This window comes from Perognathus longimembris, chromosome 17 (genome assembly GCF_023159225.1).
Source record: "Perognathus longimembris pacificus isolate PPM17 chromosome 17, ASM2315922v1, whole genome shotgun sequence".
NCBI classification, from domain to species: Eukaryota; Metazoa; Chordata; class Mammalia; order Rodentia; family Heteromyidae; genus Perognathus; species Perognathus longimembris.
Window position 1 is genome coordinate 19,638,224 of NC_063177.1, and position 15,823 is coordinate 19,654,046.

General features: G+C 48.9%; 1 protein-coding gene across 2 annotated transcripts; it reads left to right on the forward strand.

Annotated features, from left to right (window-relative positions):
- The first annotated feature begins 2,803 nt into the window (after nt 1–2,803).
- Nucleotides 2,804–9,013, forward strand: Unc119 (unc-119 lipid binding chaperone). 2 transcript variants are annotated; one of them, XM_048365530.1, is made up of 5 exons: nt 2,804–3,079; nt 6,564–6,677; nt 7,162–7,264; nt 7,428–7,600; nt 8,335–9,013. In XM_048365530.1, the coding sequence occupies exons 1-5, from the start codon at nt 2,860–2,862 to the stop codon at nt 8,445–8,447; spliced, it is 723 nt and encodes a 240-aa protein (XP_048221487.1). In that variant the 5' UTR covers nt 2,804–2,859; the 3' UTR covers nt 8,448–9,013. The 2 variants fall into 2 exon arrangements, with proteins under 2 accessions (XP_048221487.1, XP_048221488.1); XM_048365531.1 differs by lacking the exon at nt 2,804–3,079 and adding an exon at nt 5,266–5,272.
- The last annotated feature ends 6,810 nt before the right edge of the window (nt 9,014–15,823 follow it).

Here is a 15,823-nt window from a genome sequence, read left to right on the forward strand (position 1 = left end):
ATGCCCAGGCCTGTGAGTTCAAGCCCCAGGACTGGCACCAAAACAAAATGTTATCTGATTGTCCTTATCTGGCTTGAACTTGAGGGCTTCTGTGTATCTTCCTCTGGAGTAGGGGCAGTCTGTCTCTTAGCATAGTACACTTTTTTTCTTGGGGGGTGTCTAGAGCTAAGTGCCCTGTTGCTGTCCCTTAGCTTTTTCACTTGAGGCTAGTGCTGTACCACTTGAACTACAGCTTTCACTTCTGGCTTTTTGGTGATTAATTGGAGATATGAGACTTGCAGATTTGCCTGTTCAGGCTGATTTCAAACCTCCATTCTCAGATCTCAGCCTCCTGGATCTCGAATCCTCCTAGCTAGGATTACAGGTGTGAACCACTGCCCAGCTAGCTTAGTGCACTGTTGCCACTGAGAGAGAGTATTAGGGGAAAGCCCTTGGTTAGATTAGAACCTCTACTACTCCCCATTCCTCAAACCCCTAGGAAAGGTCACCTCTTGAAATTCTCTCCCTTACTGACTTCCCTCCTGGCTGGCTTTACCTGTGAGTTACATCTTGACAGCTCAGGATGTGGTGCTGTGCATGGCAGAGATTGCCTTTACCCTGTAGAGAGGCATGGTACCAAAGGGAAAGTACCTGACTTTTTGTTTTTTTTGCCAGTCCTGGGCCTTGGACTCAGGGTCTGAGCACTGTCCCTGGCTTCTTTTTGCTCAAGGCTAGCACTCTGCCACTTGAGTCACAGCACCACTTCTGGCCATTTTCTGTATATGTGGTGCTGGGGAATCGAACCCAGGGCTTCAAGTATATGAGGCAAGTGCTCTTGCCACTAGGCCATATCCCCAGCCCAGTACCTGCCTTCTAATACAACAGGCCTGAGTTCAAACCTTGCTTTTGCATTGGGGAGTATTGGATAAACCACTCATTGTCTCTGAGCCTTAGCTTTTCATTTGTTCATTGCACTGATGATGCCTCCTTCATAAGGTGGTTGTGAGGGTTAAATGTGATACCCATGTGAGTGTCTAGCATGCTAGACTCTTTATATATATATATATACACACACACACACACACACACACACACACACTTTGGGTTTTTAATAAACATTGGTTGAATATGAATTGAAATGCTGTACAGTAAGCACATAACTTTTCGTTCGTTCACATGTAAGTAATAACTGGTATCTGCCCTGTGCTCACAGGTCTACCATGTTCCCTATGACCATGTGTCATTCCTAGCTCAGTGTCCAGCAGGGCCCTGGGATGATTACATTCCTGGACTGCAGTCTTTCCTTGGCTTGGATTATCTAACACTGTTAATATCTGCTTCTTTTATATATCTATCTTTTTATTTTTGTGCTGGTACTGGGGCTTTCACTCATAGCCCTGTTCTCTCACCTTGGTGTGTGTGTGTGCGTGCGAGTGCGCGTGCACAGGTGCACCTGCTTGTGAGAACGAGACAGCGAGCGAGCGAGCTAGCGCTAGTCCTGGTACTTGAACTCAGCCTGAGCATTGTTCCTGAGATTTTCTGTTCAAGGCTAGTTCTCTACCACTTGAATCACACCTCTACTTCCAGCTTTATTTATTATTCATCCATTTATTTATTTATTTTTTGCCAGTCCTGGGCCTTGGATTCAGGGCCTGAGCACTGTCCCTGGCTTCTTTTTGCTCAAGGCTAGCACTCTACCACTTGAGCCACAGCACCACTTCTGGCCGTTGTCTGTATATGTGGAGCTGGAGAATGAACCCAGGGCTTCATGTATCTGAGGCAAGCACTCCACCATTCAGCCATATTCCCAACCCCCACTTCCAGCTTTCTGATAGTTAATTGAAGAGTAGAGTCTCACAGACATTTCCACCGACCCATTTTTTTCAGCTTTCTTGATCATGGCTGATGCTCTACTACTGGAGCCGTGCCTCCAGTCTGGTCTTTGTTGATTACTGGAAATAGAATCTTGCAGACTTTCTTCTCCAGCTGACTTTGAACCTTGATCCTCAGATCTCAGCTTCCTAAATGGGATTACAGGCATGAGCCATAGGTGTTTGGCTTGTTTCTGCTTTTCAGCAGGGGTTCTACGAGAAAATAGTTGATACTGGTGAAAGGCCCCCAATACTAATTCATTCATTCAGTTGAGTACTGGCTGCAAGGAGCACACTGTGTTAGTGCTGGGGTATTAAGAGAATCGAGGGGCTGGGAATATGGCCTAGTGACAAGAGTGCTTGCCTCCTACACATGAAGGTCTCCGTTCGATTCCCCAGCACCACATATATGGAAAACGGCCAGAAGGGGCGCTGTGGCTCAGGTGGCAGAGTGCTAGCCTTGAGCGGGAAGAAGCCAGGGACAGTGCTCAGGCCCTGAGTCCAAGGCCCAGGACTGGCCAAAAAAAAAAAAAAAGAGAGAGAATCGAGTTGACCTTTCAGGGAGAAGAATCAGTGGGCAAATAAAAAAATAAGAATAAGTTCACATAGTGTATTAGAAAAAAATCTATAAAATACTTTGGATTTGGTGTTGAGGGGGAGGGGCTTTGAGCACATAACATGAGCCTAGGCCTGAAGTGGCCACAGCGGGAGGAGGTCCGGGTGAACGCCCCTATGGTTAAAGCCCAGTGAGATTAGAGGAGAGATAGTCAGGCACTTCATTTCACCAAAAAGAAACATGAAGGAGGTGAAGGCAAATTCTGGACTTCAGCGCTTTTAGGGTTTTCGGAGGGTGTGGCCCCTTGTGGGCGTGGCCACGGTGGACACGCCCAGGGGCGGGGCAGCACCTGGGGCCCGGCAGGGGGCGGGGCTGCGGACGCTCCGCGTCTCGGCGTTCCAGCCCGCGCAGGCAGCGGCCGCGGCAGCTGGCGAGCGGCGGCCCGGCGAGGCCATGAAGGTGAAGAAGGGCGGCAGCGGGGCCGGGACAGGGGCGGAGCCCGCTCCGGAGGCCTCGGGCCTGAGCGTGCAACCCACGCCGGAGCCGCGAGTGCAATCGGAATCTGGGTCCGAGTCGGAACCGGAGGCCGGTTCAGGGCCCAGGCCGGGGCCGTTGCAGGGAAAGCAACCCATCGGGCCTGAGGACGTGCTGGGGCTGCAGCGGATCACGGGCGGTGAGCACTAGCCAGGGAGCGCCGCCCGCGGGCCGGAGGGGAGCCTGCGGGTGGGGCCCTCCGAGGAGCCCGGGCCCCCGCCCCCTTTCCCGCCCTCCCCTCCCCCACCCGACCTCCCGCCGGAGTCCCCTACTCTGTTTTCTCCTCTGCCTCCAAGCCTGAGATCTGTGAGCCGCCTCGTGTCTTCATCTCCCATCCCTGAAGAAGAGGTTTACTTCCACCCTACCCTTTCCTTCTTCAGGGGCCCACCCCTTTTCCCATGGTGGAGGTGGGGCAGCATTTTAACCCTTTCCCCGTGGAGTCTTCCGAGCCTTTTTGAGGCCCACATACTAATGAGGAGGGGGCTGAATACAGTGTACCTTTAGCGTCCACCCTGAAGCATTAAGAAGACCCTCAGGTGTCTCTACTGGTACCCTGGCCCTGGGTTCCCCTGGAAGACTGGGGCCATCCTCCCCAGGAACCAAGTGGAGCCAGGAAGCTTCAGTATGTTGACTGTGGACTCTGGGAGTGAGTTAATGTTCCCCAAGCCCAGGCCTGGATCTGTCCTCTTTGGGGGTTCTCTTATCGAGGGAAAACTGAACTGCACTGACTGAGTTGATGGTCTAGCTCTGCCACACGATTGACTGTGTGATCTTAGGCATGTAACTGTCTCTTAGCATGTTTGTTCATCTGTAAAGTGGAGATAGTGCCAACTCAGTCATAAGGTTACTATGAAAATAAAGTAAATCTCTGATTTTGCAGTGCCTGGCATGCTGTGCATCCTCTGTGAAGAGAACTCTTGTATCAGCTGTGTGAGGGTTGCTGCCCAGAGCAGACAACTGGGCATTCAGGGCAGAGGCAGGGCTTGCCCACCACAGATAGTGAACAAGGGCCGAGATGCTTCATGGCACATGTTAACTGAGCCTGGCAGAATGAGAGATATTTGGAGAGACAGTAATCTTCCACCTTGGTGTGGTTCATCAGCAATCCGTCCTTGCTCCCTTTGTGAGAGCAGCCTGCCCAGGGATGGGCATCTGCACTGGGGTGGCCCAGAGCCCTGGAGCTATAGGAGCAGCTGAGCCCAGGGCTTCCAGACAGTGCTGTGGAGGGGACTAGGATGGCAGGCCCAAACTTGTATATGTGAGTCCCTGGGGGCCCCCTTCCTCCTGTCTGAGCTAGGCAGCAGCCATTCCTAGCTAGGCCCCCAGAGTGCTTTGCTTCCTTGCCCAAGCAGACATCAGTGGAGGGAGGGGGCCAATTGGGCTATAATTTGCAACAGTAGCATTTAGGATTCAGTTTAGCTCTGGGATTGGAGGTCAGGATGACCTGTGTGGGTCCTGGGTAGCTAACTTTAGAGGTTTATTTTGTCAGGAAGGAGGCTTCCAGGTGAAGTTACAACATGTGTCTTAATTTGGAGGAACCTCACAGGTTTTAGATTGAGGCATCTATAGGGGATGGGTAAGAGAAAGAGTTTTGTAGGAGCATTTTCTATGCAGGATTTGAGAAAAGGCTTCCCACCCTCAGCACTCCTAATCACTTGGGTCTGAGATTTGCTGTTCCTGGATTACCAGGCCCTAAATCCAGCTTAGGAAGCTATTTGTGGTTGTGTTCTGAGCCCTCAGCCACTCTGCCCCTTACTCTGGCCTGACCTTGGGGCCTAGGCCTCATTTTTCTCTGGTAGAGGGGTGGGATTAGCTGTGGTGTTGTGAGCCCCATGCAGCCCCTCTAACAGCAGAGGGACTGATTAGGTTTGTGGTAGAGGAGGCTGGTGTCAGACTGAAGAAGTTGTTTCCAGTAAGAGGATAGGCTCCCGAAGTTAGGAATGGGAGAGGGGAGGGTCTTAAAGAACTGGGATCCTGCTCCCAACCCTGTCCCTTCCTCTTCCAAACCCTACAATTCTTTCTATAGATTTGGACTGGTGTTTACTTTCAGTGGAAAGAAGTTATGTACCGGGTGAGGTTGGAGCTGCCCATTTCTGGTTTTCCTCCTTTCCCCTTTAGTTGCCATTAGATCCTGCCCCAATCCTGGGTTCAATTCCCCAGCACCACATATATAGAAAACGGCCAGGAGTGGCACTGTGGCTCAAGTGGCAGAGTGCTAGCCTTGAGCAAAAAGAAGCCAGGACAGTGCTCAGGCCCTGAGTCAAGGGCTCAGGACTGGCAAAAAAAAAAAAAAAAAAAAAAAAAAAAAAATCCTAAAAGATCCTGCCCCATGGTATGTTAGAAGGGCTTTCTGGAGGGGGCTGCATGAGGCTTGAGGATGAGCTTGGCCTGAGGAAGAGACAGTAACTATATTCACTTCCTCTTCCTATCACAGAGGAATAGGAGGTGGCTCAGGAGCTCCAAAGCTCTCTAGGTCACCAGGAGAGGATGTGATGTCCTGTAGGCTGACAGCACTGGAGCCTCCCACTGCCCCTCTCTGTTCCTTCTTACTTCGCATGAGGGCCTCCTTGAGCACTTGCATTTGCTTTTGAGTAACTTATAGTTGCTTCTGGAGAGCAGTGAAAGGCAGATGAGGCCCCTGTATTCCTATGCATCCTCAGGCAGGGCCTCTACTGTTTCTGGTTCTTCTGGGCCTAAGGACTCCCCTTACCCCTCCATACTCCTGATGTACCTGCTGCCCTTGTCAGTCCCTCCTGGTTTGATTCTCTCTGGGTTGAAGAAGTACTATCTCTGGACATGGCTTAAGGTCAAGGTTGGCTTGATGACCTCTGAGGCATTCCCTCTGTGTGCTAAGACTTCCTCCCACTTGGAGATCAACAGAGGATCTTTTGAGCAAAGTCGGGTCCCTTCCTCCTGATATCAGCTCTGAGCTCCAATCAGCAGAGCTTCCGCTAAGCTGCTTAAGGGTGCCTAGCTTGTGTAAGCCGCTTACAGGGAAAGGAGAGGCTGAGGGCAGGGGGAGCAGAAAGAGTATGTCTGCCTGCCCCAGTACCACCCATGTCTAGAGAGTCTCCTCTGCAGATTAGCCTTGCCCAACACCATGTGGACGTGGCGGCAGAGTTGGCTCTGGGATGGGGGTGGGGGGCATTCCCCAGGGAAGAATTGTCACCACCCCTTTATACAGTGATGTTTCCAAAGGCAGGTTTGTACCTTTTCATTTTGGAGCCCCCCCACCCCCACACTGGTGACCTATTTGGTTTAAGGAACTAAGCTAGCTCAGGCAAGCCAGCTTAGCAAAGAAGAGGTTGGAAAAAGGGCCAGAAACTCCAGGGTAGAGGGAAAATGTGGGGAAAGTGGTCTTGTCCTCCACTGCGCTCTGTCCTCCTCTTACCTGACCCAGCTGGGCCACTAGAATGGGGGATGTCCATCCACCCCCCAGAATACTCCCATGGTGAGACATATCCTCTCCACTGTGGGGGCTTCCCCAGGGCAGGACCTCAAGCCCCTGAATTGCAATGACTATAGGCACCAGACAAAGCTGTGGTTGGTCCAGGGTCCCACCGAGACTGAACTAACAACAGGGGCTTTGAAATCTCCCTTGCTCAGCTGCCTGTCTCCTCTAGATTACCTGTGCTCCCCCGAGGAGAATATCTACAAGATCGACTTCGTCAGGTTCAAAATCCGAGACATGGACTCAGGCACTGTCCTCTTTGAAATCAAGAAGCCCCCTGCCTCAGGTGAGCAGGCTGGGTGAACCCATGACAGAATGAGGCGTGCAAGCTCTGTGAAGTGGGGCTACCTAGGGGCTCGACAGGCCACAAGGAAATCAGAGCTGAGCTGGGATGCCAGCTCTGCAGGCAGCAAAGCCCCTCTCCCTTCCATCTGCTTCTGAGGGTGGACATCTTGGGAGGGCAGTCCTGTCCCTTTCGTCCTTGCCAGCCTGGCCTCTGCAGGCCTCCCTGGGAACTGCAGTGCCAAAGGCTCACGTGTGTGTGTGTGTGTGTGTGTGTGTGTGTGTGTGTGTGTGTGTGTGTTATCTTGTCCTGGGAACCTCAGCAGAGGTTGGTGGCTTGCTGCACTATATGCCACGATGCAGCCAAAGTTCTGAAGCCCATATGCACATCAGAATCTCCTGGGGATCAGAGACCTTGGGGTGGAACTCGGGGTGTGGGCAAGGGCCCCAGTCTGAAGCCCACTGAGCCCAGCTGGGGTACATTGCAGAGCGGTTGCCCATCAACCGGCGGGACCTGGACCCCAATGCCGGGCGCTTTGTCCGCTACCAGTTCACACCTGCCTTCCTCCGCCTGAGGCAGGTGGGAGCCACGTGAGTCATGGGCTGGGGTAAGGGCTGGGGGTGAGTGTGAGGGTGGGAGCATCCCTTCCTGAGTTCTTCCTGAAACCTCTCAGGGGTGCTCTGCTCAAAACCCTGACTGCCAGCTAGCTGCCTAGAATCAAGGCCAAGCTCACTGCCCCCTTCTCTGGCTCAGGGTGGAGTTCACAGTGGGTGACAAGCCCGTCAACAACTTCCGCATGATTGAGAGGCACTACTTCCGCAACCAGCTGCTGAAGAGCTTCGACTTCCACTTTGGCTTCTGCATTCCCAGTAGCAAGAACACCTGTGAACACATCTACGACTTTCCCCCTCTCTCTGAGGAGCTGAGTGCGTGCACAGGGCCCTAAGGGAGGAGGGCGGGGGGGGGGGGCATGCAGAGACCCAGCTTGGGGAGGAAGGTGTGCTTGTAGACCAGACCCCTTTCTTTCCTTTCTTTTTCTTTCTTTCCTTCCTTCCTGCCTGCATTTCTCTCTCTCTCTTTCTCTCTCTCTCTCTTTCTTTCTTTTTTTTTTTTTTTTTTTGACAGTCCTGGGGCTTGAACTCAGGGCCTGGGCACTGTCCCTGAGCTTCTTTTGCTCAAGGATAGCCCTCTACCATTAACCCACAGCACCACTTAAGGCCTTTTCTGTTTGTTTGGTACTGCAGAATAGAACCCCGGGCTTTATGCATGCTAGGCAAGCACTCTACCACTAAGCCACATTCCCAGTCTCTAGACCCCTTTCTTTCCACTCTGGGTCACTTTTTTTTTTTTTTTTTTTTTTTTGTTGGGCATAGGGCTTGGAACTCAGGGCGTAGGCATTGTCCCTGAGCTTTTTCACTCCAGGCTAGTGCTCTATCACTTTGAATCCCAGCACCACTTCCAGTTTTCTGGTGGTTAATTGGAGATAAGACTCTCATGGACTTCCCTTCTGGGTCACTTTTGTGTTTGGCACATTCTCATATCAGCAGAGATGCTAAGGAACCCTTAGGTAGTTCAGATGTTCTTGTGCCTTGTTCCTGAAGTCCCTGTCGTGGCCTGGCTCATGTTCCTGACTTTTATCCTGGATGGATCTCTCTTACAGTCAGCGAGATGATCCGTCACCCCTATGAGACACAGTCTGACAGCTTCTACTTCGTGGACGACCGGCTGGTGATGCACAATAAAGCAGATTATTCCTACAGTGGGACACCCTGACCCCTCCTCTCCCAAGCTACCCTCTACCCAGGAGGCTCTAATCTGGGCCTTGCACTGTGACCTTTCCAGCATCGCCTCTTAATTCCACGTCTTCTGCTCGGGGATGCTCCAGGAGCTCTGGACCCTGATTCAGTATGAGTAGGAAGGGGGCCGGGTCTGGCATCCCCATGTTGAGTCCCTGAAGTGGGGAGAGGTAATAGGGGAGCTCTCCATGTCCAGAAAGGTCTCCTGTGAGAGTATAGCCAGGACTAATGGAAAGCCCAGCTCAGCCCTCTTGGGCCTAAGTTTCAGAGTAGTGTTCCCCTCTCTAGGCTACAGCTAGGTCAGGGCAGGAAAACTGTCTCCTGTCTTCAGGAATCTTGAGTCGGGCCCTCCACTTCTAGGCCATAGAGAGTGGTAAATCCACAAAAATCCACGGGGGGTCTGAACCCTGGCCTCAACCCTGGCTTCCCCTGTCAGGGGCTAAGACACTCCCCGAGGCGTGGGAGATATTGGTCCAGATTGTAGCCTGTGATAGACTTGGACCAACTGTATATAGTTTTCAATAAACTTTCTCCTTTTCTGTTCTCGTGTGCTGGCTTGTATGTGTGGATAAAGATAGGGGTAGGGTAGTGGGAGTACAGGCAGGTAATAATGTACTTGTGTTACACTATGACAAAATACTTGTAAGAATTAATAAAGAAGGAAGGACTTATTTATTAATTTGCAAATCCTGGGGCTTGAACTGTGGGCCTGGGCACTGTCCCTGAACTCCTTTTGCTCAAGGCTAGCACTCTACCGCTTGAGCCACAGCACCACTTCTGGCTTTTTCTGTGATTAATTGGAGGAGATAAGAGTTTCACAGATTTCCCTGCCCAGGCTGGCTTCAGACCTGGATCCTCAGATCTCAGCCTCCTGAGTAGCTAGGATTATAGGCATGAGTGCTTGGTGGAGGAAGGATTTATTTATTTTTTGTGCTATTACCAGGGCTTGAACTCGGCCTTGTGTTCTTGCTGGAACTCACCATTTGAGACACACCTTCAGTCTGGCTAGTTGGAGATGGAATCTCATGGACTTTTTTTTGCCCAGGTTGGCTTCACAAACTGTGATTATCCCAGTTTCAGTCCTCTCTCTCTCTCTCTCTCTCTCTCTGTCCTGGGGCTTGAAATCTAGGCCTGGGTGCTGTCCCTGAGCTTTTGTGCTCAAGGCTAGTGCCTACCACTTGAGCCACAGCTCTACTTCCGGCTCTGTGTGTGTGTGTGTGTGTGTGTGTGTGTGTGTGTGTGTGTGTTTAATTAGAGCTGCCCATAGACTTTTCCTGTCTGGACTGTCTTTGAACCGCGATCATCAGATCTCAGCCTCCTGAGTAGCTAGAGTTACTGATGTGGGCCACGGTGTCCAGCTGGTTTCAGTCTCTTGAGTAGTTAGGATTATAGGTGTGAACCACTGATGCCTGGCTAGAAGGACTTATTATGGCTCATGGTTTCTGAGGGTCCCGTCCATAGCACTGAGTCTGTTTTGAGGCAGCACATCATGGTGGGGAGGGTGTAGCAGAACAGAGCTGCCCTCTTCATGGCAGCCAGGAAGCAAGAGAAAGCAAGAGGAAAGGACGAAGGACAAGATACCCTCCACACCCCAGGCATGCCCACTATGACCTATTTCCTTTAAGCAAGCCCCACCCCCATTAGCCAGTTCAGCTACGAATTCAATGGATTAATCACTGACGAAGTTAATGACCTCATAATCCAGTCACTTCTCATAGTGCTACAAGCTGGGGACTGAGCCTTTGTAGGGGACACTTTATATCCAAACCATAACAAGACTCAAGGAAGTAAGAATTTCTCCCCCTATCAGTGCACTGAATCTTCCATCTTTCTGTCTTGTGATTCTTTTATTTCCCTCTCTCTCCCTTCTTTCCTTCCTTCTTTCCTTCCTTCCTTCCTTTCTTTCTTTTTCTTTCTTTCTTTCTTTTTCTTTCTTTCTTTCCTCTCTTCCTTTCTTTGTCCCCTCCTTTCCTCCTTTCCTTCCATGTATCTCTCTTGTATCAGGGATTGGGCACTATCCCTGAGTTTTTTTGCTCAAAGCTAGCACTCCATCACTTGAGCTATACCTTCACTTCCAGCTTTTTGGAAGTTTACTGGAGATAAACGTCACACAGACTTTCCTTCCCCTGGGCTGTTTTTTTTTTTTTTTTTTTTTGGCCAGTCCTGGGTCTTGGACTCCGGGCCTGAGCACTGTCCCTGGCTTCTTCCCGCTCAAGGCTAGCACTCCGCCACTTGAGCCACAGCGCCGCTTCTGGCCGTTTTCTGTATATGTGGTGCTGGGGAATCGAACCTAGGGCCTCGTGTATCCGAGGCAGGCACTCTTGCCACTAGGCTATATCCCCAGCCCCCCCTGGGCTGTTTTGACCTGCAGGCATCCTCAGATCTCAGCCTCCTGACTAGCTAGGATCACAGGCATGAGCCATCAGTGCCTGACTCTTATCTGCTTTTCCCCTATAGGTGTGATATCCTTTGGTTGGTTTGCAAGGCACCTCAGGGCTCCTACTCTTTCTCTAGGACTGATGCTTACTGAGTGCCACTGTCTAGCCTCTTCTTGAGACATGTAGTTTAGGAGCCTGCTCATTCACATATTGATCACTCAAAGAGCCTTTTCCATGCATTGAATGCAAATTACTATGCTAGGAAGAGCACTGAGAACTGAGAAATTCTGGTGTGAATGTGTCTTGAGAAGCCTTCTCCAAGGAGATGGCATTTGTCCTGTGTTTTGAAGGGTGCATAGTGTAGGAATTAGAATCTTTTCTGTCAAAGTGGTTTTAAACTCAAATAGCAATGAAGTCTTGAAATTTGGTTGTTTACAATGAATGAGTCTTAACAAGTGTGTTGAGTCGTTGTTGCATAGAGAAACAGTTTGATTGCCTTCTCCCCCTCCCCCTCCCCTACTCCCCACTGGATACAGTATTTTATTTTTTAATCAAAATTCAAAAGTTTTATAAAAGTCACTTCAAAACACAAATTTTAAGGGGAAGGAAAAATCGATAAGTAGGAAAGAAATGGGAAGGTATGAGGACAGTGTTGATTGTTAAGTTACAAGCTTATCAAAATTAGCCTGGGGAGGGCTGGGGAAGAGAAAATGGAAAAGAAGGAATGATCAAATACCTCAGAAGACTGTCTAAACCCATCCAAATTCTTTATGAGTGGACAGTCCACAAATCCTATCAAGCATGACTGTCTGAATTGGATAGAATGCCAGGCCAAGGTTAGACCAGAACTATGAGAAACCCTCTTTGAGACAGCTGATAAACTTTTTTCTTTTTTTGTCAGTCCTGGAGTTTGAACTCAGGGCCTGAGCACTGTCCCTGGCTTCTTTTTTTCTCAAGGCTAGCACTCTACCACTTGAGCCACAGTGCCACTTCTGGCTTTTTCTATATATGTGGTGCTGAGGAATCTAACCCAGGGCTTCATGTATATAGGCAAGCACTCTTGCCACTAGGCCATATTCCCAGGCTGGTGATAAATTTTTTGTGGATGGTTCTTCACAGGTAATTGAGGGGGAAGAAAAAAATAAAACACAATGGATTTTTTGTTATAAATGGGATCCACGTCACAGTGGTTGGGTCAGGTTGCCTAAAAAGTACTGACAATTGCTAGATGCTAGTGGCTCATGCCTGTAATTCTAGCTACTCAGGAGGCTGAGATCTGAGAATCAAGGTTCAAAGCCAGCTCAGGCAGGAAAGTCCATGAGACTTTGATCTCCAATTAACACCGCAAAAGCTGGAAGTGGCACTGTGGCTCAAGTGGTAGAGTGGTAGCCTTGAGCAAAAGAAGCTCAGGGACAGTGCTCAGGCCCTGAATTCAAGCCTTAGGATGCACGTGAGCATGCACCCCCCTCCCCCAGTGTTGACTATGACCCCTCAGTAGGTGCACCCACAGTGATTTCTTATCAACAAATCTTTGATCAACAGCTAAAGGAAAGATAGGGTCCACAAAGAGCTTATTTAATCTTGGAAAGTTGCCTGAAGGACGTTGTGCTATGTATGCCTTTCCTCTACTTTTATTTCTCTCAGGTTTCGCAGTCTTGGGCTCAAACCACTCATTGAGTTTCTAGCTCCTCCTCACCAACCTGGAGAGGCATCCTGATAAAAGTCTGAAAGGAAAATAAACTTACTTGCACCCAAGAAGGATATCAAGTCCTGCTCCCAATAGCAGCTGTTCCAGCTGTGGAATGAGGTTTGACTCATTATATCTGAGTCAAGATTGCGCTGGTTTCCTATCAGAAGAAACAATGGATTGGTAGTCTAAAGATTTCTTTCTTTTTTTTTTTTTGTTGGTCCTGTAGCTTGAACTCTGGGCTTGGGCACCGTCCCTGAGCTCTTCAGCTCAAGGCTAGTGCTCTACCACTTGAGCCACAGCACCACTTCCGGTTTTCTGGGGGTTAGTTGGAGATAAGAGTCTCAGGGACTTTCCTGCCTGGGCTGGCTTTGAACCATGATCTTCAGATCTCAGCCTCCTGAGTAGCTAAGATTACAGGTGTGAGCCACCCGTACCCAGCTAGTCCAAAGCTTTCTAAAGGGGTAGTCCTGGTTAAACTTCACCCAGTTTCATAACACCCAAGTGATAGTTTACCTTGGCTCCAAAGTCTGGAGAGACCCTCTAGTAATAAGGGATTGGGGCCTTAACCTCAGGAGCTGACCCCATGGGTAGACAGAAAATAAATCATAAATCTTCCCACTCCAATGGGTCCTTGAATGAATACAACTCTTACCTATGAAAGAGGAAAACATGAGGCGAAAGAAGACAAAACTTGGGTTCAAGTGGCCGGCCATTTTTTTCATCCTGGCATTTTGTTGATCTGGCCAGTCCGAAACTCCTTACTCCAGGTGAGGAGTGACCTCATCCCTAAAATAATTTTATCCTCATATTTGCCCAAGGAATTCCCAATGAGTTTAAACTAGAAATCAGATAGCAGTAGATTCTGAATCATTTCTATCCTGGTGGATCACTATGAATTAAAATGTGGACTGGATTAATTATGAAGGCTTTACAAGGACCGACCACTCTAGCAAATGCTTTAGCTGAAAATTCATGGATAGATGGCCAACGCAAGGACAAAACCAATGCCAGGCAAAGATTCCCCACCCACCGGTAGGGATGACATCAACAGTACTTGGCACTTTATCACCAACAAAATGGATGTTTCTTATGAATTTGTTATTCAATAAATTCTGATGTTGTACAAACACACAAGCATGCCCATCTGTGTTCCTGACATTAATGTCAGGAGAGAGGGAGCATTTTCCTCACTCATGGAAGCTTGGGGGACAATCAATCATTGCAGGATATGTGGCATTCTCGCCTCCCCTCGTGTCAGTTGAGAACCCATAACCTCAGCTGCTGTCATAGCTTTGGCAATCACTTAGTGGTCAGTTTAAGTGAAGGTTGTAGCAGGTGGGTTGTGCTGAGCTGAAGCCCTGAAGTTGGAGTCTGGAATTGTTTACCTGTAGATTCATGACACATGCCTCCTATGGTCTGTTGATGGGTGTGTGTCCCTCCTTTAATATGATCCAGATGAGGTGGCTGCATCATTTCTTGGTCTGGTGTGTTGGATTAGCTCATGGTTTGTCCAATATGGGTTTGCTATGTCTACCTGCCCATGTGTTCTTGGTCTAATTAGATTAAGTTCATAGATGGTATTTGTTTTTGTTTTGCCAGTCCTGGGGCTTGGACTTAGGGCCTGAGCACTGTCCCTGCTTCTTTTTGCTCAAGGCTAGCACTCTACCACTTGAGCCACAGCGCCACTTCTGGCCATTTTCTATGTATGTGGTGCTGGGGAATCGAACCCAGGGCTTCATGTACACGAGGCAAGCACTCTACCACTAGGACATATTCCCAGCCCCTAATTTTTTTTTTTTTGGTGCTGGTCAAGGGACTTAGAATTCAGGGCTTGTGTGCTGTCCCTAAGCTTTTTTTTCTTCTCAAGGCTAGTGCTCTACCACTTGAGCCACAGTTCTACTTCTGGCTTTCTTTAGTGGTTGGAGAGAGAGTCTCATGGACTTTGCTACCTGGGCTGGCATTGAACCATGATCCTCAGATCTCAGCCTCCTGAGTAACTAGGATTACAGGCATGAGCCACTAGCACCTGGCAGTGGTGATTTGTATTTGCTGAGCCAGAGTCATTCTGCCTCAGCGTGTTTGCACTCAAAATGGAGTGGCAACCTACTGTTTTATAAAATGGAATCACTCAGGGCTAAGCACAGCTTGAAAGCTCCTGTTCTCTACAACATGGAGTGACTTGGAGCAGGGCACAGGCTAAGCTCCGCGCCAGTGAAGCCATTGACTCCCATCCATCAAACAAAGGTCCTTGAAGGACACAGTATGAGACCCTAGAGAAGGCCAGCATCTGAGAGCAGGGCACTGTGATGGAAAGGGGAGGAACCTATTTTGAAGCAGGTTGGTTATGCTAAGGGAAGAAAGAATTTTACCAAGAAGCCAGTATTCTGGAGTTGTCCATTGCCACAAAGATGTAGACAAGAATGCAAGTGGGAGCTATCAAGGAGTCATTTGCAGATGAGGCTGCGCGGGTGCTCAAGTGTAGAGGCTTGTTTATGTGGTTAGAAGTCTGCCCCAAAGCCATAGGGAAAGAGGGGACTTCTAGTGGTAATCAGGAGGATGACCCTTTGCCCTCATGATAGATAGTCCTCAGGCCGCTGCAAGAAGTGAGACAAAATTAAAAGCTTCAGGAACCTCCCCTGTTGCACCCCCCAAATAACAATGTTTTTTCAGTAATTTTTTTTACTTATGTATAGTAGTTTTATTTCTCTCATTTACTATTTTTACATTTTATGCACAAATATTTTATCTGAGTAAAAATAGAAAATAGCTGTTTTATGTAAAATTACAAAAACACAAAGAAATACATAATTGTTATTATGAGAGTATAAACGTCTTTATTTAAAGAGTAAAAATGTATGCAAGAATCCTCCTCATCGGGCTGGGAATATAGCCTAGTGGCAAGAGTGCTTGACTCATATACATGAAGCCCTGGGTTCGATTCCCCAGCACCACATATACAGAAAATGGCCAGAAGTGGCGCTGTGGCTCAAGTGGCAGAGTGCTAGCCTTGAGCAAAAAAGAAGCCAGGGACAGTGCTCAGGCCCAGAGTCCAAGGCCCAGGACTGGCAAAATAAATAAATAAATAAATAAATAAATAAACAAACAAACAAACAAATAAATAAATAAAATTAAACATTCCTGTGCTATTTCAAAGATACATAGTTCTTTATAAAAGTAGCAAAAATGATGAATGCAGAAAACAGCAGACCTCACCAAAAATATCTGGAGGCACAGCCCTTAAAAAGAAATATCATGGGCTGGGGATATGGCCTAGTGGCAAGAGTG